We start from the raw sequence: 23,609 nt of genomic DNA, 5'->3' as shown, positions 1-23,609 counted from the left end.
TACTGGAAAACAAAGAAATGATGGGCACAATTTAACACATTATTATATACACATTTGATATACTGTTGTACGATTGGCTCTTCTTATCCATAAGTTTTGCATGCACAGATTCAACCAACCATGGACCAAAAACATTAAAAAACAAAAAACTCATATCTGAACTGAACATGTAAAGACTTATTTTGTGATTATTCCCAAAATAATACAATATAACCACTCTTCTCATGGTATTTACATCATATTAGGTATTATAAGTAATCTAGAAATAATTTGAAGTATACAAGAGAATGTGCATAAGTTACATACGCATACCATGTGTATAAGCATCCTTGGGCTTTGGTATCCATGTGTGGGGAGCGAGGGGATGATCTTGGAACAAATCCCCCACAGACACCTAAGGAGAACCATATACAACTGTTAAAAACTATTTTTGAAAGATGATTTATTGATGAGAGGAAAATGTTTAAAACATACATCAAGGAAACAGAATAAGTCATGTTCAATACTCTCTCAATCTGCTTTAAAAACACAAACCCCATACATGCTACATGGGTGAGCCTTAAAAACATGGATGCTGCATGAAAGAAGCCAGCCACACAGGACCACATTATATGTGATTCCATTTGTATGAAATGTCCACAATAGACATATCTGTAGAGATGGAAAGTAGATAAGTGGTTTCTAGAGGCTAGGCTGGGGGTGAGGAGTGACTGCTAGTGGTACTGTCAGTAGGGTTCCTTTTGGGGTGATGAGAATCTGAAGTCTAATAGCAGCAGATTGTCCAACTCTGTGAATATGCTAAGCACCACTGAGTTGTACACTTAAAAGAATTTTATGATATGTGAATTTTATTTTGATAAAGCTGTTAATAGTAATCCATCATGTGGGTTTGTTAGCAGTTTTACTGTATGCAATTGAAAAACATCTGAAAAGAAACATAAAATATTGGATGGTAGGAAGTTTTTTAAAAAATTATTTTTTCTATGTATACTTCTATATTCCCAAAGTTTCCACAATGAGAATGCACCATTTTTTTTTCATCATACCCACACACATTGTTTCCAAACCTCACTCACTGGTAAATTTGTAAAAAGATAAAGGGACAAATATTGCATGGAGCAGAGCCAGCTCAGGGACTTCCTGTGACTCTCAACCTGATCCCTCAAGACAGATTTATGTGGTAATGGTTTGGGATTATATTAGTTAGCGTCCCAACTCTGTAACAAAATACCTGAGATAATTGACTTATAAAGAGAAAAGATTTATTTTGGCTCACATTTTAGGGTTTCAGACCATGATCTATTGGCCCCATTGCTTTGGACCTGTGGTGAGGGAGGACATTGCATGGAGGGCATGGTGGAGCAAAACTGCTTGCTTCATGGCCAAGAAGAAAAGAAAGGAAGGGGCCAGGGTCCCTACAAGGGCATGCCTCCAGTGACCTAAGCCCCTCCTCCTAGACTCCACCTCTTAAAGGTCCCATCACCTCCCAATAGTGCCAAACTAGGGACTAAGCCTTTAACACAGGGGCCTTTGGGGACATTCAGAATCCAAACGATAGCAGGATCTTTCCCTCAATTTCTATTCTCCTCTTTCCCAGCAGTCAGTACTAGCTAGGTCCCTTTAGGGTAGGGTGAGACCATGTGACTAGTTCTGCCAATGATTTGTTACCAAAGCGACATGTAATTTCTGAGCCAGAGCATTTAATTGCCAGTGTGGGACCCCCAGAACTTTCTGCTGAAAAAAATCTGTGAACATTCAGATGGGGACTATGGCATCAATCCAGGTCCTAGAATGAGGAATGAGCCATCACAACAGACCTGATATGGGCATGTAATAGACTGAGGTATAAGCTTTGGTTTTGTTTTTGCTCTTGTGGTACTGGAGATTGAACCCAGGAGTGCTCTACCTCTGAGCTACACCCTCAGTCCTTTTTACTTTTATTTTAAGACAGTTCTCAATAAGTTGCCAAGGCTGTCCTTGAACTTGTGATCCTCCTAAGTAGCTGGGCTACAAGCTGTGCCACCATGCCTGGCTAAACTTTGTTAGTTTATGCTACTGAGTTCTTAGGTCTCTTGTTGTTATTGTAGCATGACCTAGTCTGTACTGACTAACACACATGCAAACAATAAAATCTGAGGAACTGCCTCCACCATTGGCCATTTGTACCTGTTATCCAAAATAAACTCAAGCAATAACTAAACATGACAATGCTATAGGGCACCCCACTTCCTTTTCTAAATGCTTTTATGTCTATTTTTGGAAATCTCTTCAAAATAAAGTTAGAAGATAGTAAAAACATATTTTTCCCATTTCACAGTGCAGGAAACAGAATGTAGACAAATCAAGTGATCTGTCCATGGTTCCAGACCTACTTAGTGCTATTAACCTGATCTTTTAAATCTTGGTCCAGTGGCCTGGCTGTGTGGCTCCATTTCCTAGTCCAAGCAAATCTAATCACTGGACCAGGCTAAGTAATAAAACAGAATATATTGTGCAATAAGGGTTATCCTTAAAATAAATCAAACTTACCTGTACAGAGGGAACCAAGACACAGATATAAAGATCTATTAGAAATGGTAAAGAAAGAAACAGGTAAATAGAGACAACCATACTCTTCTATTTCTCCAGGGTGAACTTGGCCTGGGGAAAGTAAGGGGAGAATTAGAGACTCGGTGTTGGGGAGTGAGAAAGGAGATCCCAAAGTCTCCAACCAGGAGATTTGCAAGGGTAGCTTTATCTCTGATTTGAAAGACAGAGATTGTAATGCGAGACCAGCAATATGGGGACTTTGGGTATGTTATAGCATGGATGTGAGGTGTCCCCCAAAAGCTTATGTGTGAGACAATGCAGGAAGGTTCAAAGGAGAAATGATTAAGTTGTAAGAGCCTTAACCCAGTCAGTGAATTAATCCCTGATGGGATTAACTGAGTGACAATGGAGACAAGTGGGGTGTGGCTGGAGGGAGTGGTTCATTGGCAGCATGACTATGGGGTATATATTTTGTATCTGGAGAGTAGAGTCTCTCTCTCTCCCTCTCTCCCTCTCTCCCCCTCCCCCTTCCCTTCCCTCTCTCTCTCACCCTCCCTCTTCCCCTCTCCTTCACCTTGAGCCCTCAGGAATGGAACCAGTTCTCTATGGATTGAGACCTCTGAAACCGTAAGCCCTCAAATAAACTCTTCCTCCTCTACAATTGTGCTGGTCAGATTCTTTTAGTCACAGCAGCGAAGGAGCTGACTAAAACAGGGTGGGATGTTGGCCACACAGAACGGCTGTCCATCTCAGCTCTAGAACTCAAATTCCTTGTGTTCCAATTGGAAACGTCTTCTATTGCTTTTTTCTCTAATTTACAAAAGTAATATTGCTAACAAATCCAAATGATGGATTATTATTAAAGTAGAAAGCAGAAATACCTTTTAATCCCACTGCCCCCAAGGATAACTGGAAAACTGCTGTTGATAGCCCCAAGTCTCATTCCACAGCTTCCTATGCATGTAGCATAGAATAGCGAGGTGAACCTAGGATGTGTCTCTATGTATGCATCTGAGTATTTTGTTTATACTAATGAATCTTTCTGTCTCTGAAGTCTGCCTACCACTGTCTCAGACAACCAGCTCACCCTTGATCTCTACCTCTACATTCTTGTTCATAGCCTGCTCCCTGTTTCCCCCTGCACTGAGAAAACAGAGCCTGTCAGAAGAGAAATTCTATAATCTCTCCCTTCGGGAACCCATTTCCCTGCACCAGTGCCACCTGCTGTGCCTTCACTCCTATGGTCCACCATGGGTGTCCTCCAAGACATAGCCGGTCCTCCTCCTGTGCCTTGGACCTTGTGCCTGCTACCTACTCAAGGACACCATGCCAGCAGCGCCCTTCTTTCTCTCTCTCATCACCCAAGTTTTCTTCTTTGGGACCTTCTGCACAGCATGCAAAAATACTACCCAACTTCCATTTTGGATTTCTACCTCACCTGACCTACCTGAACTCTGCATTTGACAGAGTTGCCCATTTTCTTCTCCTTCTCCCTGGGGCTCCTCCCCTGTCTTCATGTAGTTCCCCCATCTCTCTGCCTTCCAAATATTAGAAGGCCCAAGGCTCAGTCCTCAACTCCCGGCCCTTTTCTTCCCATCTTTGCCCCAGGGGCTCTACCTTCAGCACAGATGCAGAATCTGAACACTTCTCCCCAGCCCCTCACGCCCATCCTGGTTAGACTATCATCTTTCAGCGAGTTACTGCCATAACTGGTCTTTCTATTCTCACCCTTACCCCTCCAGACTGTGGGGTAAGGGTGAGAATAGAGCAGCATAGAGGGATCCTTCTAAGACACAAGACTGATTATGTGGCCCTTCAATGAATTTCTTTGAGCAAAAGCCAAAGTCCGGTCAAGAACACACCAGGCCCTACACAGTCTGATCCCTACCATTTTCTTTCCACCTTGCTTATTACACTCCTTGGACTCACCAGGTACATTCCCACCCCAGGGCCTTTGCACTAGCTGTTCTCTCTGCCTGGAGTGGTCTTCTCCTAGCTAACCCAGGGTTCTTAGCCTCATCTCTTTCAGGAATTTGCTTAACCTTTGTAGTGGGATATTCCCTCACTATGCTTAAAATTCCACATCCCCCTAACCTTCTTAACCTCCTTCCCTTCCTTGGTTTTCCTCATAGCATTCACCATGAAATAACATTCTATTAAGTCGGACCATATGAAGTTGCCCATACGCAGCTATTTCTCACCTGAAAAATGGCAATTTCATATGGTTCAAGTTAATACCTATTTTACCTATTAACGTTTCTCTTCCCATTAGAATGTCAGCTCCTGAGTGAAGTTAGTTTTGTCTGTTCTATTCTCTGCTGCACCTAGAACTGTGCCTGGCATGTGCTAGGTGTTCAGTGAACATTTGTTGAGTGATGTTTTCCTGTAACCTGCTCTCTCTCTCTCTTAACACCTCATGGACATCTTTCCATGACCATTCCAACATGTCCTTCTCATCCATTCTAATGTGTCTGTCTGTTCCTCATAAGTGCTACCTTTGTGTGTCTGAGAGCATCTCTGAGTCACCAGATGTGTTCCCCACCCTGAGGGCATGGATTTAACATCAGGCAGACCTGGAGTGAGGCAATTAGCCAAACCAGCTGGGTTTCCCCCTTCATGGCTCCTTTTTCCCCCTGCCCTCCGCATCTCCCTTTGTCTACCCCACCTCTCCCATCCTTCCCTTTTATCACCAAGCTTCAAGGCCACCTTCTCCTGGGAGCCTCCCCATCACTCTGGTCCTTACCAACCTCCCCTTCTTTAAGCAACAAGACACACCCAGTGCTGCATATTTTACTACTTAGGTTTTCAGAGCTTCCGTGCACAAAGTTCTTACCAGGTGGCAGGAATTTTAATCTCTCTAACACAAATAGATACATTAATGGCCATTTTACAGCCAGGGAGCGGGGCCAAGAGGGTGACTTTTCAAAGGTATAACAACTAGTGGCAAGAAGTGAATTCTGTTTTCCAAGCCAGGCCTGTCCTACCCCACAAACCCCCTATGGCAGGAGCTGTGAGTGGCTGCCACGTCCCCTCGCCCTCACTGCAGGGCAGGGATGGCCCAACTGCCTGCTCTTTCCTTTCTTTGCCTTTCTCACCGAGGTTCATTGTCCCCATAGGGCAGGCCATCGGGAGCTCAGGAATTAACTTCCTGTGGTGGCAGCCCTCCACCCGTGATTGGTGCAAGAGTGGCATGTAGATCCCCGAGGGTGGGGGTATTAAAGGGCTCCCAGAATTGCCCTGCAGGACTGAGCTCCCATTGCTCAGAGTGATACACAGTGGTAGCACACCTTTATGGCTGCCTTCCTGCCACGTTTCCCTCCCCCACCTGCACGTCCTGGGAGCAGCCCCCAATATCCGCTTTGACAAGGTCTCTGCTCTGGGGGTCTACTTCTAAGGCAGACCAAAGTAAGACACACCTCCCAACACCTCTGCTGTGCTTCCCTGCCTTCTCCTCACCCCTTATCACACTGTAGCTCCTGGAAGTCAAAGAAACTCATACGTACTTCCCCTGACTCTTCCACATTGCCTAGTCAAGCTTAGAGCCTTAGACACTCTGTAAATTCTAGTCAAAGTCACCTACCCACAGATACCCTCCAAATATAGCTACGAGGCCAAGAGGGGGGTCCAGCCCATTTTCCTTGCAGATATGTCATTCTTACTAAGATCTAGTCAAATCCGTGGTAATGGATAAATGTTCTCAGGCACCAATCCTTTCCCAAATCTTCCAAACAACTACCCTGCCAAGTAGATGTGCCATTGACTGGACTGGGGACATGCGTGCAAACTGATCCTCTCATGTGTCTTTTTCAATGACTTTGGGAGCAGAGAGTTGATGGGACTCTACAGGTCATAGTCAAAATCCGAAATAATTTGGTGTTGTTCTGTTCTTTTCTATACTCACCCACTAAAGAGTATATAGATCCTAGGAGCCTGGCATGGCGGTGCACGCCTGTAATCTCAGTGGCTCAGGAGGCTGAGGCAGGAGGATCATGAGTTCAAAGTCAGCCTCAGAGACTTAATGAGACTCTGTCTCCAGATAAAATATAAAATTGATGAATGGATAAAGAATATGTGGCATATATATACAATGGAATATTACTCAGCCATAAAGAATGATAAAATTATGGCATTTGCAGGCAAATGGATGAAACTGGAGAATATCATGCTAAGTGAGATAAGCCAATCTCAAAAAACCAAAGGAAGAATGATATCGCTAATAAGTGGATGATGACACATAATGGGGGGTGGGAAGGGTTAGTGTTGGGGTTGGAGTTGGGTTTAGGGAGGGGGGCAGGAATGGAGGAAGGAAGGACTATATAGATGGAGGGGAAGGGTGGGAGGGGAGGGGGGAAGGGAAAAAATGGCAGAATGAATCAAACAACATTACCCTATGTAAATTTATGATTACACAAATGGTATGCCTTTACGCCATGTACAGACAGAGAAAAAACATGTATCCCATTTGTTTACAAAAAAAAAAAAAAAAAAGGGCTGGGGATGTGACTAAGTGGTTGAGCACCCTGGGTTCAATCCCTGGTACCAAAAAAAAAAAAAAAAAAAAAAGTCCCAACATCAACAGTGGCCAGTACTCCAATGAGTACTCATACTCATTGGAAAAGTGGAAAAGTTGGTATCTGGGCTCTTTTGGGCTGTCTTCCAATTCACAGTTGTGAACAGTCTTCCAAAAGCCATGAGAGCAACAAGCTCTCAAAAGACCAGGGCTCAAAGTGGAGCAACTAAGTATGGAGACAGCAAAGGTCATTTACCGTGTTCCGACTGCACTGCGTACTTTACATATACTATTGACACTGATCTACCTTGTCAGGCAGGGTTATTATTTTCTCAGTCTCCCTTTACAGATCAGTAAATAAAAGTTCAGTAAAGTTAACTATCTCAACCAGGATAGGGTGGTGTTTTTCAGAGACAGAATTCACATCCATGCCTGCCTGGCTCCAGAAACAACCATCTATATTCTTTCACTCACCCTGGGATATTTCTCCAGCTGAAAATTTGTTTGAACTTTGATGCAGCTCACCTTGGCAGGGTAAGGAAGTTTTGGACTCAAAGGAATGTGTCAGTTTGATACTGCTGCACAGCAAACTGTCCCAAGCCTCAGTGGCTTTACACAGTGATTCTTGCTACTTGTTAATACGCCTGGGAGAGGCATGCTGTCCCTTTCCTCTCTGAGAGGCCCCATTCTCTCCCTTGAGAGTGTCCCCTTTCCCTTTTCCTGTCCCTTCAATAAACTCATGCCTGTTACTCTGAGCAACATGTCTGGAATCTTTCTCACTTGTTTGCAAGAATCAGGATTTAAAGGGGGCCTCTCAGGCTGCCTCAATTTCCTGGAAGTCTCCAGTCCTTTTGATAAACATTTGGATAACTTTTAAAAATTTATTCTTTGAAAAATCAGTGTTTTTATTTTCTGTGTCTTCCGGAGTCTGCTTAGGTATAGGGCATATTTTCTATTACATTAATATTTTCCAATTTATTTTCATGGAGAACAAAGTTATCTTCCACAAATCTTCATTTCTCTCCCTTTCTGTGGTCATTTAATCTTTTTGATTTTTATTTTAAGTAATTGTGCATTTTGCCCTTTTTCTTGACTTGATGTAGATGATTTTTTAAATTTGTTCTTTTTAGATATACATGACAGTAGAATGTATTTTGACATATTATACATACAGGGAGTATAATTTATTCTAATTAGGACTCCAGTCTTGTGGTGGTACATGATGTGGAAATTCACTGTAGTGTGTTCATATATGTACACAGGAAAGTTATGTCTGATCCATTCCACTGTCTTTCCTGTTCCTATTCCCCCTCCTTCCCTTCATTCCCCTTTGTTTACTCCATTGAACTTCTATTCCACCCCAACCCTTGTTGTGTGTTAGCATTCACATAATCAGAGAGAACACTTGACCTTTGGTTTTTGGGAATTGGCTTATTTTGCTTATCATAATAGTCTCCAGATCCTTCCATTTACTGGCAAAAATCATAAAGTCATTCTTTTTTATGGCTGAGTAATATGCCATTGTGTATATATAGCACATTTTCTTTATCCATTCATCTGTCAAAGGGCACCTCGGTTGATTCCATAGCTTAGCTGTTGTGAATTGAGCTGCTATAAATATTGATATGGCTGCATCACTGTAGTATGCTGATTTTAACTCCTCTGGGGATCCCAGAGAAATTTCCAGAGGGTTCTGCCCAGGTCCACCTCTTGACTGACAGCAGGGTGATATCAGATTTTCAAGTCCCCACTGTCATGACAATTCTAGGTCACTTTGGCCCATGCTGACTGGTTCTAATTGGATTCTTTTTATTTTTTTTAGTTGTCAATGGACCTTTTATTTATACATTGTGCTGAGCAATCAAACCCAGTGCCTCACATATGCTAGGCAAGGGCTCTACCACTGAGCCACAACCCCAGCCCCCCTAATTGGATTCTTAACCATAAATTATTACAGATTTTATGTATAGGAGGAATTATCCTTATCTCCCTGAGTTTCTGAGTATCTGGTCTATGACAAAGGTCACAAAAGTCTCCCCCTTCAGGGCAACATGGGTCCCTCTTATCGACGCTATTTTGGGTCTGTATTTCTGCTGCAGATAACAGGTAGTTTCCTGAGGAATATGACATTCTGTCCACTTAGAATAGGCGAGGTGGCAGATAAATTGCTTCTTGAAAACTGTAGACCCAATTTATAGAATTATTCCCTTAACCTCATGTTCCCACCACTCACAACTGTCTGTCCCTATCAAAACACTACCTTCCCCAAAGTGACTAAGGTTAGATGGTCCCTTAGAAAACAAACCATGATTGTTCATTCTGTAAATGAAGATTATGAGATATACTTATAAAAAATGCAATTATTTTGCTTACACAGCTTGATGAGTTTGGAAAAATGTCTATACCCAAGTAACCACCACCACCACAGTGGAGTTGTAGAACGGTTTCATCAGACCCAGAAGCCCTTCCACCCCAGTCTAGGCAAGTCCTCTGCCTCCACCAGATCACTGGTTCTGTGCCTTTTGTTGCAGATTACCTTCACTTGATATACAATATATCAGTGGACTCACACAGTGAATATTCTCATACATCTGTTTTCTTTCACTAAGTAAAATATTCATCAAGGTCAATATCTACGTGGGGAAGCTTTCTTTTCATTGTTTAGTAGGGTCCCAATGCATGAATGCACCATGATGTGTTTATCCATTAATAAGTTAACCAACATTTGGATTTCTAGTTTAAAGCTATTATTAAGAAAGTTGCTGTGAACACATGTGTACAAGATAATAAATGAACAGATATTTTTATTTAGATGGGGTAAATAACCATAAATTGCTGGATTTTATGGTTGTTCTCAAAAGTTAATCTTAATTAGATTTTGCCAAAAGGTATTCTAAAGTATTATTGCCACTTTATATTTCCACCAGTATTTAAGAATGTTGTAGTTTTTCCACAGTATCTCCTGCATTTAGTACCATCAACTTTAATTATATTTCTGATTATACCCATACTAGAGGATATGTAGTATCTAATAGTTTCGGCTTGATATTTTCTTGGTGATTCATGATGTCACGTACCTATTTATGTTCATTTTAGTCATGCAAGGTCTTTTTTAGTTAAGTGTGTATTCAAATTTTATTCCCATTTTGTTGCTCTTTATCTTATTACCAAATTATGTTATTAGAGTTTTATAGATCAAGTGTTTTACTTTATTAATATGTGTATAAGTTTGGGGCTGGGGAGATAGCTCAGTTGGTAGAGTGCTCGCCTCGCAAGCACGAGTCCCTGGGTTCGATCCCCAGCACCGAAAAAAAAATGTGTATGATTTCTTTTTGAAATTATAATTTTTAAAATCTGTTTCCAATAAGCTCATTCAACCTACGGGGTAAAAAAAAATACACCTGGGAGTCAGTTGAGTGTTGGCTGGTCCATTCAGGACTCAGCTGGGTGGACTAACATCGGTTGCAGGTCTGGCTGGACTTGGGTCCTTGCTGCAGGTTGCACTCTGTTCAGCTCCACCTAGATTTTTTCTGGGACCCAGGCTGAGGGGCAGCAGTCATCCAAAAGAGTAGCGTTTCTTGGGCCAGGGATATAGCTCAATAGAGCATTCGCCTAGCATATGTGAGGCGCTTAGTTCAAGCCTCAGTACCATACAAACAAACAAGGGGGCTCTTCTCTTGTTAGCAGAGGCACAAGAAAGTGAGTAGAAATTAGAGAGGAGACAGAGAACTGGCATGTTGTCATTTCAGCTTTGTCCCATTGGCCAAAGCAAGTCATAAGTCTAAGTCAAAGGACTGGGAATGACTACCTTCACTGAGAGGGACTGCAAAATCACATGACAGAGATGGGAAACGCAGGGGAAGTGGAGAATTGAAGCTGTTTCATCTAGAGGGAAGACAAAAGTCAATACATGAGAAAAGTGAGTGACGATTCCCAGTGTTAAAGGGGGAAATGAAAATTCCTAGCTTAGAGTGGAGGATTGTTTTTGTTTTTTGTTTTTGTACCAGGGATTGAACCCAGGGGTGCTTAACCACCGAGTCACATCCCCAGCCCTATTTTGTATTTTATTTAGAGACAGGGTCTCACTGAGTTGCTTAGTGCCTTGCTTTTTGCTGAGGCTGGCTTTGAACTCGTGGTCCTCCTGTCTCAGCCTTCCCAGTTGCTGAGATTCTAGGAGTGCACTACCATGCCCAGCTGCATGTTAGGGGGTAATTCATTATATAGCAATAGATCATTAATGCAAAATTTACAATCCACTTAAAAATAAAATTATAATTATATAAATTTTTGCAGAGAGCTATTTGGCATGATATTCATCTAAAGTGAGTGATGGCAGTTTCTAGGCAGTAGGTTATGGGGTGATTTTTCTTGTGACTGTCCTTTTTTATATTTCTGCATTCCTTTTGGCCGCATGTGTATCAATAAAGTAAAAAACACAAATAACAACTAGTAGTCTGTGTTTAGGTGGAGAGGTCATCTTTTACCCAGGGGCAGAGCAGCAGGATGCTTCTACAGGAAGCTGGCACACCATTCCTTCAGACAGTTAGAGCTCTCCTGGGCCTCACACTCAGTGGCACCACAACAGCAAATGATCCACTTCTGAAACTCAGCCTCGTTTTTGTGCATCAGAAGGAACTGTCCCAACAGGATGTAGGCCTGAAAGAAGGGACAAGGCAGAGAGGAAAATGGGAATGGTTATTATAATCCCATTCAGATGTGCCCTCCCCGCCCCCAACCACTGGGACTCATGGGACAATCAAGGGTTGGGGTACAGGTCCCATCTGAGGAAGACTGTCAGGGCTTCAGGTGAGAAGTAAGGCCAAGTTCAATGCTAGTCTCTCTGGGTTGGTTTGGGAGATTGAACCAGAACCTGTCCTCCTCTTCAGTGAGCACAGAAATCCTCTGGGATTCCATGAAAAGGCAGGTTATAATTCAGAAGAGTCTAAATCTAGGGTGGGACTTGGAAGTCCCCATTTCTAACAAGTTCCCAGCAGAGGTCCAGGACAACCTTTTGAGCAGTGGGACTAACACCCTTCAGAAACTCCTTTCAGGCCTCTCATTCAGTATTTCTCTCTGAAACACACACACACACACACACACACACACACACACACACTCATGCTCTTTTTTCACCCCCACCACTTTCTCAAATGCTGTTAACACAGTGTTCTCACAACCTCGGCATTTGGGACATTGGGTAATTCTATGCTGTGGGTCCATTCTTCACCCACTAGATGCTGTTGCACTCTCTCCCTCCCAAAGAGTGACAATCATAACCATCTCCAGACTTTGCAATGTGTCCCGGGAGCTAAATTCTCCCTCTGCTTAGAACCAGTGCACGTGTAGCTGACAGGTGAAGGGCATATTAGCATCGATTTTTTTTTGCAAACCACCTGTGTGATCTCACGCAACTCAACCTGAAGTAAGGACCAGCAGAACCTAGGTCTCGGTGTCTGTACATTATGCAACCTGCCCTGCAAATGAAGTGAATGAAATGGGAAAACATTCGAAAAATCAAATTGCTCTTTTGTCCTGGGGGAAGAGCATAAGAGATATAAAATGCTAAGCTTTGTCCTTCTTTCCCTCTTTTCCAAGCCTCCTACTGATGTGTTCTCTCTCTCTCTCTCGTTCTGAGGTTCCAGGTTTCTTACACTGAGTAGCTACTAGTTTCTCCAGGTCTCCAGCCTGTATGCAGCCCTTGTAGGAATATTCAGTCCCTGACTATGTGAGCTAGTCCAACAAATTCCCTCTTATAATCCTATATATTCTGTTGGTTCTGGTTCTCTGGAGAACCCTGACTAATACACTTTCTAAGAGTCTCTGTGTATAACATACATGTAAGATAAATATTAAGTGCACTATCTGCAGCCACTCTGGAAAGCAGTGTGGAGATTCCTCAGAAAGCTTGGAATGACTTAAAAGCAGCATACTACAGAGATACAGCCACATCAATGTTCATAGCTGCTCAATTCACAGTAGCCAGATTGTGGAACCAAACTAGATGTCCTTCAATTGATGAATGGATAAAGAAACTGTGATATATATATATATATATATATATATATACATACATACACAATGGAATATTACTCAGCTATAAAGAATAATAAAATTATGACACTTGCAGGCAAATGGATGAAATTGGAGAATATCATGCTAAGTAAAATAAGTCAATCTCAAAAAACCAAAGGATAAATGATCTCTCTGATAAGCGGATGATGACACATAATGGGGGGTGGGAGGGGGGCAAGAATGGAGGAAGGAGGGACTGTATAGAGGGAAAAGAGGGGTGGGAGGGGTGGGGGGAAGAAAAAAATAACAGAATGAATCAAACACCATTACCCTATGTAAATGTATGATTACACAAATGGTATGCCTTCATCATGTACAAATAGAAACAACATGTATCCCATTTGTTTACAATAAAAATAAATTTAAAAAAATATTAAGTGCACTATGATTCATATTTCTATGGCATTCCCTAGTTTCTAAGTACTTGCACACCAAAGATTTGACAATTTCATTACACCATTATTAACAAGAAGAAGGGCCACATGGAGAAAGAGATCTCCAAGGACCACATGGCCATAAACTGGCCAAACCACTACATGGTGGAGGCTAGAGATTTCACATCACATTACATGTCCATCTCTTGGGACTGGTTTGGGCACTTTCCAGTCTGGAACCAATGAAAACCAGTGTTCACTCATGACTTCAATTTCTGGACCCTTTCCATTAAAACCTGCTGGTGTCTGTTGACTTTAAATTATGCAAAACAAAGCAAACTTCATCTTAACCAAAGGAAACTTTTTTTTTAAAGAGAAATCAAATAAAACACTGAATCCCAGTCATAAAATGTACCTAAGCAATGGAATTTGAAGGTATTATTTTACTTATTATTTATTTTTTGTTGTGCTCGGGATTGAACCTAGGCTTCTGCTCTACCACTGAGATACACCCCCAGCAGGGGATTTTATTTTTAGTCATGGTCCAGTTGTCAAAAAGAGAAAAAAGCCAAGATTTCATGGTGATTCGACACTGTTACTTTAATCTTTTTAGTTTTTTAAGCAGTTGGTTGGTATGATCTCATTTTTCACCAGTATCCTCTCATTTTCAATGGTGAATTTCACAGATATTTTAAAATCAACATTTAAAAAAATGAGTATTTATTGTTAATTGAGCCAGGTGCTGTAGGTATGGGAGGTGCCAAGGTGAATATAACAGGATCGAGAGACATTGAACTTTGTCCAAGGAGAGAAACATTTATCATAACAATAATATTAATAATACTAGGAAGAGCACTCCGACAGGCCACATGCTGCTGGAAACACCTGATGCCTTTGAATACATCCGACACTCACATGTGCCCTGTTCATCCCATTCTCCAGGTAGAGTTCTCAGGAATCTAAGAGGTTAAGACTTCTGCCTCTCTCTACCGCACTCTTCCACATCTAAACCATCTGCAGTCCAGTTTGGAGGCTCATCCTCTGCCTCTTTCCGGGGCCAGATGCTAGCATCAGTTGACCGGATAATTGCAGTTTGGTGATTGCAGTTTCCATATCCCACCAGGCCCAGCAGCCAGGAAACCTAGGAATGTGTGACCAGCAGGACCCAGGCAAGCTTTCCAAGAATGCTGCAGGAAGGAAGGGCCTCCAGAGCTGAGCTGCAACCTGATGCTCCATCCTTAGTTTTTTCTGTGCATCTTCCAGTGGGTAGGGAAGGAAAGATGACCTACCTTTTCGCTTCATCCCTGTGGACTTCATCTTGCTCCCAAGGGAAGCAGGAGTCATGGGCTCACATCATGACTCTGCCCAAGGTCTACTTGGTTTCCTCGCTGTCTCCAAAAAGTGAACCCCTAACCTGCCTTCTTGGGCCAAAGTTCTCAGAAATCCAGAAACAGAAGCACAGAAACCCTGAGCAGATGACCCTTCATTCCCACTCCATGGCAAGTCAGGGATGTGCATTTCTTCCTATAGCAGCAAGATGGCGGCTCCATGGTAGACTTGCCCTCAAGTTTAAGCAGGGAGGCTTATCCAGGGGCTTCTCCCAAGTAGGGTGGGAACCACCCCCTTTTTTCACTGTGTTCACTTCTTGCTAAACAGAAGCAATCTAACTTTGCACCAGGGTCAGATTTCCTTAGGTATGACCTGTGTGGTTGCCCAGGATCCCTGACTCAATTCAATGCTATGCTTTTGCCATCTTAAAAGTCTTAATACATTGGAGCAAAGGGTCTCATATTTTCACTTTTCTCTGGGTCTTGAAAATCAGGGAGCTGGCCTTCATCTGCACTCATAATTTTTTTTGTTGTTGTTGTTCTGGTGCTGGGGATTGAACCCAGGGCCTTGTACTTGTGAGGCAAGCACTCTACCAAGTGAGCTATATCCCCAGCCCCCATAATAATTTTTGATTTTTGAACCTTCACTATGATATGGCCTAATTCTCTTATCTCAAGTTTCTTACACTCCCTGTGCTTAGGTCGCCAGCTCCTGAGTGCCTATATGGAATGTACTTCACACCACTGTAAGACTCCATATAGTAGTAACACCGCACATCTGATTTTCTCTAATCAGACATTGACAAGTCTTTGTGTCCACTTGAGAGCCAATGGCAACCTTGCAAATCCATTATCTCTGGGTCACTTCAGTTTTAAAACACTGTGCTTTTAGTGTTAATGCTCAATCCAATATAGGTCTTGCCCCTTATTCTATTCCCTGTCTCCCTGGGACATGCTTATACTATTAAAATTATCCATTTATCCAAAATTCAGATTTAACTGGACCCCTTGTATTTTATCTGGTGACCCCATGCAGGGTTACACCCAAACTTATGTGACTGATTCCTGTCAGGGTCCAGATGTCAGGCAGTAAAGTCAAATGTGAGCAGAGAGGACAGGCAGGAACTGGATCCCTTAGTAGCTTAGTCATGGGCATCTTGTGACATAAGAGTCACCAGGGCTGACCTCACTGGGGCTTCCTGGTCCTGAGTTCAGCCTTCTCTCCTCTCTTCCAATTATAACAAAGTGACTTTGGAAGGAGATAGAAGATCCTGGAATCTGGAGAGTCTTGAGATGAAGGTGTGGGTGACATCAGGCAGGCCAGGTAAGAAAGAGGCAGAGTCTTGCAGGTAATCCATGTCAGGGCAGCTGCATGAGAAGTGTCTCCATCACACTTCACTTTCAGGGGGGCAGACAGCCCAATGATATGTCCAGATCCTACCACCTGTCTGCCCAGATTCAGATTTCATCTCTGTTATCTCATGTGAGTTTGAGCAAGTCACGTATGATCTCTCTGCTCCTCAGTTTCTCCATCAGTGAAATGGAGATGAAATAGTCTACCTTGAAGGATTTTTTTTGACTATTAAATGAGATTAAATATATGTGACCCACTTAGAGGTGCCTGATGTGTAGCTACTTCATATGCAGAGCAGGTGGGCAATCAAGACATTTACTCCACTCTGATCCTCTAAGTATCTCTCAGAAGGAGGATTTAGGCTCAAGGATATGGCTTTCCAGAGTCTGTAAAAATCCCTAAAACCAACTTGATTCTCTGGGATGTTAAAGTTACTTCCATGCTGTTGGAGAACCCCACAGCTATCTCCAGAGTGGTATGCTCACCCCACAGGGCCCTGCCCAATAACACTGAATTTACTGAATGTGTGGAAATCCACCCACCCAGGATGAGTTTTCCTAGGGAAGGGACAAGTAAGAAGACACAGACACATCCTCTGCTCAGAGGAGTATAGAAAGAAAACCACAGGCATGTTGTGCCTCTGACATCAGTGTGGGCTCCTAAGCCACGTGTACCATAGTCAACAGTAGGACAACAATGTACTGATGACCCACAGAAAAGTCAGATTGCTTGGAAAAGGGAGCTGTTGGGTGGGGTTGGCAGGAGGAAGGCTTCCTAGAGGAAGGAGGCCATAAGTGAATGCTTGAAGGGGACCAAGGTCCATTTCAAAAGACCCCAGGCTGGAGGAGGGTGGTTCCTCTATGTGCTTGTGGTTCGCAGACAGCCTGGTACTAATGCAGGGGTGGTAGTGGGTGCGATCAGGGTGGGGAGCACAGGAATATAAGAGAGAGCTAGAGTAAGGCTTTGGCAAGCCTTGGCACCATGTGCAAAATAGATTTTTCCATTTCCATAATCCCTTTCTATCATAATCCTACTTCTGTCCAATGGAAATAGAAGGTGAAACAGTCACATATGTAATATATAATCTTCTAGAAGCCACAGAAGTAACAAGGGGGAAGGAAAGAGTTGGAATGAATTCTAATAATATATTTTATTTTATCCCATAATCCCAAAATATTATCATTTCAATATGTGATCAATAAAAAAACCTGATGAGATGCTTTATATACTTTTGAGGTGGAGATTCTAAGACTTTAATATCAAAGTGTGTATTTTATATTTCTGGGACATCTTCATTCAGATAAGTGCTCAGGAGGCAGATGTGGTTGGTGGTTAACATTTGGGATCTAGGTCCTCAGGTCAAAGGGAAGAGGACCTCTAGGTCCTCAGGTCAAAGGGAAGAGAAGACACAAGATAACCCAGATAGAGCTCAGTCACATTTCTTTTGAGCTCCTGAAGAGACTTGGGTGAATCCAGTTTTGTTTTCTTGTGTTTATTTTATTTTGCTTTGTTTTGTTTTTGAGATGACCCCTCACTATGTTGCCCAGGCTGGTTTTGAACTTCTGGGCTCAAAGATCTTCCTGCCTCAGCCTCCCACGTAGCTGGTACTATAGGTTTGTGCCACTGTGATCAGCTAATTGATAGTTTTTGTTTTTTTTTTTTTTTTTTTTTCCGGTGCTGGGGATTGAACCCAGGGCCTTGTGCTTGCAAGGCAAGCACTCTACCAACTGAGCTATCTCCCCAGCCCTAATCGATAGTTTTGAAAGTCATGTTTTAAGCCATGAGCTGGAAACCCGTCCATGCCTTAGCCAGAGCTCTGGGGAAAGTGGGAAGGATATCAGCACAGTCCCCTTCTAGCACCCCAATCTGCTGTTGAAGAAAAGATAAAAGACTTTTATAGGGGCAGGGACAGAGGAGAAGGTACCAGATGTAGGAACTGGTGAGAGCTGTGAAGGAGCCTCGAAGTCCCACCCCATTCAGGGCCACACCCCTAAAGGTGACAGGACACTCAGATCAATCAACAGACAGGAGGCTGGTGCCTCACTTCTCCCTGTGCTTGCAGTGTTGTGGTATCTTTGGAGAGAGACCATGGCTGAGTTCTGAGGAGCCAGGCAAGTAGGTGTGAAGTGACCCACCAGACTACATCCCAGCAGGTACTTAGAAGGGGTGTGGAGAGAGCCAGTGCCCACGGAGAAGTCCAAGAAAGTTATCACCAGCATGGGTGGAATCAGAGGCAGTTTGCTCGTGGCGAAGACACTGAGGCTCCAGTCTAGATAGGGGAAGGGAGGGGCTCAGCTACACTTCAGCAGAGGCCAGCAAAGTCTGAGTGGCTTGAGACCCAGAAATATGTCCCTCCTTGTGCCAAGTTTAGGTCCCTGACAGGCAGTGAATAAAAGCACAGGAACCTGCATTTTCACCAGCTAAATAGGAGAACACCCCACTGTCAAGATCTGCCTGCCCCAGAAGCTCTGATTTCTGGCCTTGCCCAGGAATCTGCAGCACATGATCATCTTATAAGAGCCACATCTGGGTTTCCTCCTGGGTCTTCCTATGGGCTCATCCTGACTCTGGGCCCTGATACAGGGTCTCACTACTAAACCGTAGTGTAAGCCCTCTCCCTGCCTGGCATAACCACCTGGAACTTCTTGTGTAGTTTGACAGTATAATTCATGGTCATTTTTATTTTCACTTAGAACCTCAGTCAGACAATATCTCCCAGAGCTTCTGTCTCCTCATTTATAAAGCAAAGACAGCTATCATCACCTAAATAACAGGCGAAGAGGCTCAAAGCAGAGGATAACAGTGAAATCCCCAGTGTCAGTGCCAGGAATCCATGGTTCTAGAAATGCACAGGACTGAGGGTGGGGCACTGGACACTGTGCCAGTCATGTGGGCCTGAACACAAGAGGGGCACATGTGTATGGACCAGGATGCACATAGGCAATCCCTATAGCCCTGACTATGTAGGCAAGTTCTCTGGTGCCTGAAAGTCTTCCATTTATTCATTCATTCCTTTATCTTCAACATATCTGACATCCCAACTATAATCCTTATTTAAAACAAAGTTAAACTGGAGAAGGCAAAACTATGTACATAGAAAATAAATGAGTTGTTGCCAGGAACTGAGGATGGTGAATATCAGGACACAGGGGAATGACTATGTTGGAATGGTGGGATTGTTCTGTGTCTTGATTGTGGTAGTGGCTACACGACCATCGAAACTCTTAGAACTGTGTAATACAAAAGGTGAAAATTACTTATGTAAATTATACCTTAATAAAAAGTGTTTAAATGCTAAGCATAGCTCAGCAACAATAATAAGACTCCACAATTATGGAAACATTAAATCAATGGTGGTAGACATCGGAACAGCAGTTGCTCTGGGGATAAGGATGGCACTGGCTGGGAAGAGCAGCAAAGGCACCATCTGGAATTTTGAACATGTCAGATCACTGGTTCCAGATGGTGTGTACATGGGTGTATCTATGTATGTAAAAATTCATTGGTCTGAACTCTTCACATTAATGCACATCCCCATAATTACGTTATACTACAATAGAAGAATAAAAGGAACAGTCATTTTTTAAAAAAAGAATGTTTCATTTAAAATTTCTGTCCTAATCAGACTTGCCCACTTCACTACCTGGTTGGGAATGGCTCTAGCTCCCTAATCAGGGAGGAGAATCCAATCTACATCAACTGCGGAGCTCAAGTTCCCTGATGATACCACCTAACTGGATATTAAGTTGGATGGGAGATCAGGGTGAGATTCAGAATATATAATGACTGGTCCAGCACCAAGTGTCAATCATGAAACCGTGGGCCCAATGCATCAGATTTGGGTGCAAACCAACAGAATCATCAGCCATGCAGGCAGTAGTTCCCAGCCTCTCTGAGTGTTTCTATAACATTGTCCTGCCTGGTGGTGTAGACTGGGCTTGAAAACTGAAAGGGGATTCATAGCAGTAGGTCGATTGAGTTGGTGCCTCTTGACTGGGGTTGCAAGGCTGTGTGAATTCCCAGCCTCCTTTGTAAATACTTGCTTCCTTTGGGACTTTTGCCTATTCTCTCCTGAGGTTCCAAGCAGCATTTTCAGTCCCATAAAAGCAAATAACTACATAGAATATTCAGGGCTATAGTTTTGATGTGGTTTTCTCCCCTCCCCCATGCATGGCTTAGAGGCTTGACTCCCAGTGTGGTGGCATAGAGGTGATGGAACCTTTAAGCGGTCCTAGTGGAAGATGATTTGGTCAAGGAGGGCATCACCGTTGGAAGGGATTGATGTATTTCTCATGGGACCCTGGTTAACTCTTGAGAGAGCAAGAAATTGTTATTTATTCTTATTCTTATTTATTCTTATAAATAGAGCAAGAATAGGGGCTGGAGATGTGGCTCAGTGGTAGAGTGCATGCTTAGCATGTGCGAGACCTTGGTTCAATCCCTAGCACCAATAAATAAATGAATAAATAGGAAAATAAAAGTGGCCCCCCTCCCCACCATCTGGTTTCTTGTCTTATCATGTGATTGTGCCTCCTCTCTCAAGGCTCCTGCCCCAAAGTCATGTACTATGTTGTGATGTGGCCAGGAGAGCCCTCACTAGAAGCCAAACACATTGTCCAACCTTGGACTTTAAGTCTCTCAAACTATGAGCTAAATAAAACTTTTATCTTTATAAAGTACCCAATCTCAAGTATTTTGTTATAGCAATGGAAAACAGTCTTCTACATTCACATTCCACTGGATATCTTGAGGTCATTGTTGGCTTGGAAATGACATCTTAAAATAACTCACATCCCCTGACTCTGATGTAGACCACAATCTGTTGGGTCTCTGCCTGCCACTGCTGTGCTAGTGCTCTGACAGGGGCAAGTGAAGTTCTATAGGCCCCTTCATGGGAGCAGGGAGTGCACCCACATCATCTGTTCTGATACTGCCCCACACTCTTGTGGTGAGCCCACTTCTGTCAAGCTCTTAGTATTTGAACACCTAGCAAAGCTTACCCAGCCCTGCTTCTCTGAGCTAAAGTAATTCTCTTTGCCTATCATCTACAAGTCCTTGAGTTTTCTCAAGCATGTGGGGTCAGTAGCACTGAAGCATGTGGCACCTTGCCAAGTGGCAGCTTTGTTCTCTGATGGCTCCTCAGAAGGTCACATGGCCAGGGTTGCCATCTGGCAGAACTGGGGGAAGAGAAGAAAAGTTGAAGAAGAAAAAACAAATTACCTTGGTGAACCCTTTGGTAACCAAATTGATGGCAAGCTCACGGCTGACCCCATCCACCCAGCCAACATCCTTTTCTCCAATGGGTTCGGAGAGGAAGGCTCTCAGCCTGGGAGACATGTGATCCATCTCCTGCAACAGCAGTGGGGAAGAGAAAGAATTAGGAGATGCCTGACTGCTCACAATGTGAGTGGACATTAGGGAGCTCCCTCAGCTTATTAAGGGATTGGGGGCAACAGATGGTAGACTTCCTTCCATCACCCAACATTTACTGGGGACTTTAAAATGTCAGGTACAGTGCCGTGCACTGAGCACTTTACACTTCTATTCCCACTTGGATGGGCAAAGAGATGTGTAATGATGGCTGCAGATGAGTTAACTAAATCCCCCATGAAAAGTGTATGCTTCACAATATGAACCATGTTACGTTCCCGTCCAACTCTTTCTACCCCACGTGTTTAAACAGCCACTTTTCTTTGCTAATTAATCGACCCTTTTCCTAAACCACCCAACACTTTCGTCATACTTTTATTCTAGCATTTGTCATATACTATCATAGTTATTTGTTTGGTTGCAAGTAACAGGAAACTCTTCAAACTGACATTGTATAATGACATCCAGGGGTGAAGGTAGATACAGTACAATCAAGGTTGCAGTTCTATTTCTCTATGATTCTTTTGACATTCCCTCCTTGAATTGGTTTCAATATCTGTTGGTTCCCCTCATGGTGGTGAAATGACTACTCTAGCACTCATATTCTCCAAAAATGTCACCTCAAAGGCAGGAAAAGAAAGAACTCATTTTTCAGAAGTTCTAGGCAGATGACTCATCTGGTCTCTAAGATCTGCCTGGGTTCCTTAGTGTGAGCTTACTGGCAGCCTAATGCCCCAGACCTAGATCTAGGAATGGAGTTGGCTTTCTCTAAGTCATATGAGCTGTGAGTTTAGGTGTAGTTACCTGAAAAAAAAGTCAGGATAATTATCCAGAGAAGGGGAGATGGGTGTTAAAACCATAACCATAATGTTCCACCAAAAGTCTACTTCTGGCTAGCCAATAACTGCATAATACTCTTTCCCTTATATAATCATCAGAAATACCTATACTTGGGTGTTTTAGTCAGTTCTTTTTTTTTTTTTTTTTCTGCTGTGACTAAATGATCTGACCAACACAATTATAGAGGATGAAAGGTTTATTTGAGGGCTCACAGTTTCAGAAGTCACAGTCCACAGAAGGGTGGCTCTAATCCTCAGGTTCAAGGTGAGTCAGAACATCATGGCAGAAGAGTGTGGCAGAGGAAAGCAGCTCACATCATCAGGAAACAGAGAGAGAGAGACTCCACTTTCCATATACAAAATATATACCCCAAAGCCACGCCTTAATTGCAATCTCCTCCAGCCACACCCTACCACTTCAGTTACCACTCAGGTAATCCCTGTCAAGGGATTAAATCACTGATTGGGTTAAGAGTTTTACAACCCAATCATTTCTCCTCTGAACTTTCTTGCATTGTCTCACACGTGAGCTTTTGGGGGACACCTCATATTCAAACCATAACACTTAGCTAAAGTAGACTCACCCCCTTCCACAAAGGGTGCAACCCTGTGATTCATCTAGTGATGAGTTTCAGATTCAAGGTCATATTGTTGGGGAAGGTACATCTCATGCTTCATCCTGTCTGGAGGTAAACTATGAACAAAATTCCAAAGTTCACTACCATTAACATAGCCAACAATGCTAAAAAAAAAACAGTTAAAGGATATCTGCAAGAAGAATTTCTCTTTACAGAGGGAAAATGGACAAGATTCAGTAACCACACAATATCCTGCTCAATGGAAATACTGAAGATTCCCTGACCTGATGGTAAAGCAAGTTCCTCAGTCAGACAAAATGGCAGCCCCAATTCTGGGTTTGGGTGGATTTCCTTCTTTCACTGCACTGCCCTGGTAGCTGTTAGCATTGGAGTGGGCATGGACTTAAGAACTTAATGCATTTCTTCTATTCAAGTCCACAGGCTGCTAGTTAGAACTAGAGATCTTAGGTTGGAATCCTTGAAATACCAACTGGCCTCTGTGCCTTACCCAAACCCTCCTGGCTCCTCAGATTAGTGGTGTCTTCCTTTGTGAAGTAGGGAGACTCCCAAATTTGCTCCTTATCACTGAGTTATAACCCAACTGCATCTTCACAAATCAATTGTGCCCTTTATTGAGTTTGATGTCCTTAAGATG

The 23,609-nt window shown here is 43.0% G+C and overlaps 1 protein-coding gene across 1 annotated transcript; it reads right to left on the bottom strand.

The window, feature by feature from the left end:
* Window positions 1-11,548: 11,548 nt before the first annotated feature.
* Banf2 (BANF family member 2) lies at window positions 11,549-21,513 on the bottom strand. Its single transcript, XM_047542581.1, has 2 exons — window positions 21,388-21,513; window positions 11,549-11,695 (listed from the first exon to the last, which is right to left on the bottom strand). The coding sequence occupies exons 1-2, from the start codon at window positions 21,511-21,513 to the stop codon at window positions 11,549-11,551; spliced, it is 273 nt and encodes a 90-aa protein (XP_047398537.1).
* Window positions 21,514-23,609: the final 2,096 nt, after the last annotated feature.

Source organism: Sciurus carolinensis, chromosome 2 (genome assembly GCF_902686445.1).
Source record: "Sciurus carolinensis chromosome 2, mSciCar1.2, whole genome shotgun sequence".
In the NCBI taxonomy this organism is placed as follows: Eukaryota; Metazoa; Chordata; class Mammalia; order Rodentia; family Sciuridae; genus Sciurus; species Sciurus carolinensis.
The sequence above is the reverse complement of the archived record's forward strand: the minus strand, read 5'-3'. Positions and strand labels throughout refer to the sequence as shown.

Bases quoted from the DNA above. Each gene is read 5' to 3' on its own strand.
- Banf2 (XM_047542581.1), bottom strand. From the start codon at position 21,513: ATGGATCACATGTCTCCCAGGCTGAGAGCCTTCCTCTCCGAACCCATT. The intron at 11,696-21,387 runs GTAATTTGTTTT...CCCTTCTTTCAG, and splicing joins TTACCAAAGGGTTCACCAAG to GCCTACATCCTGTTGGGACA.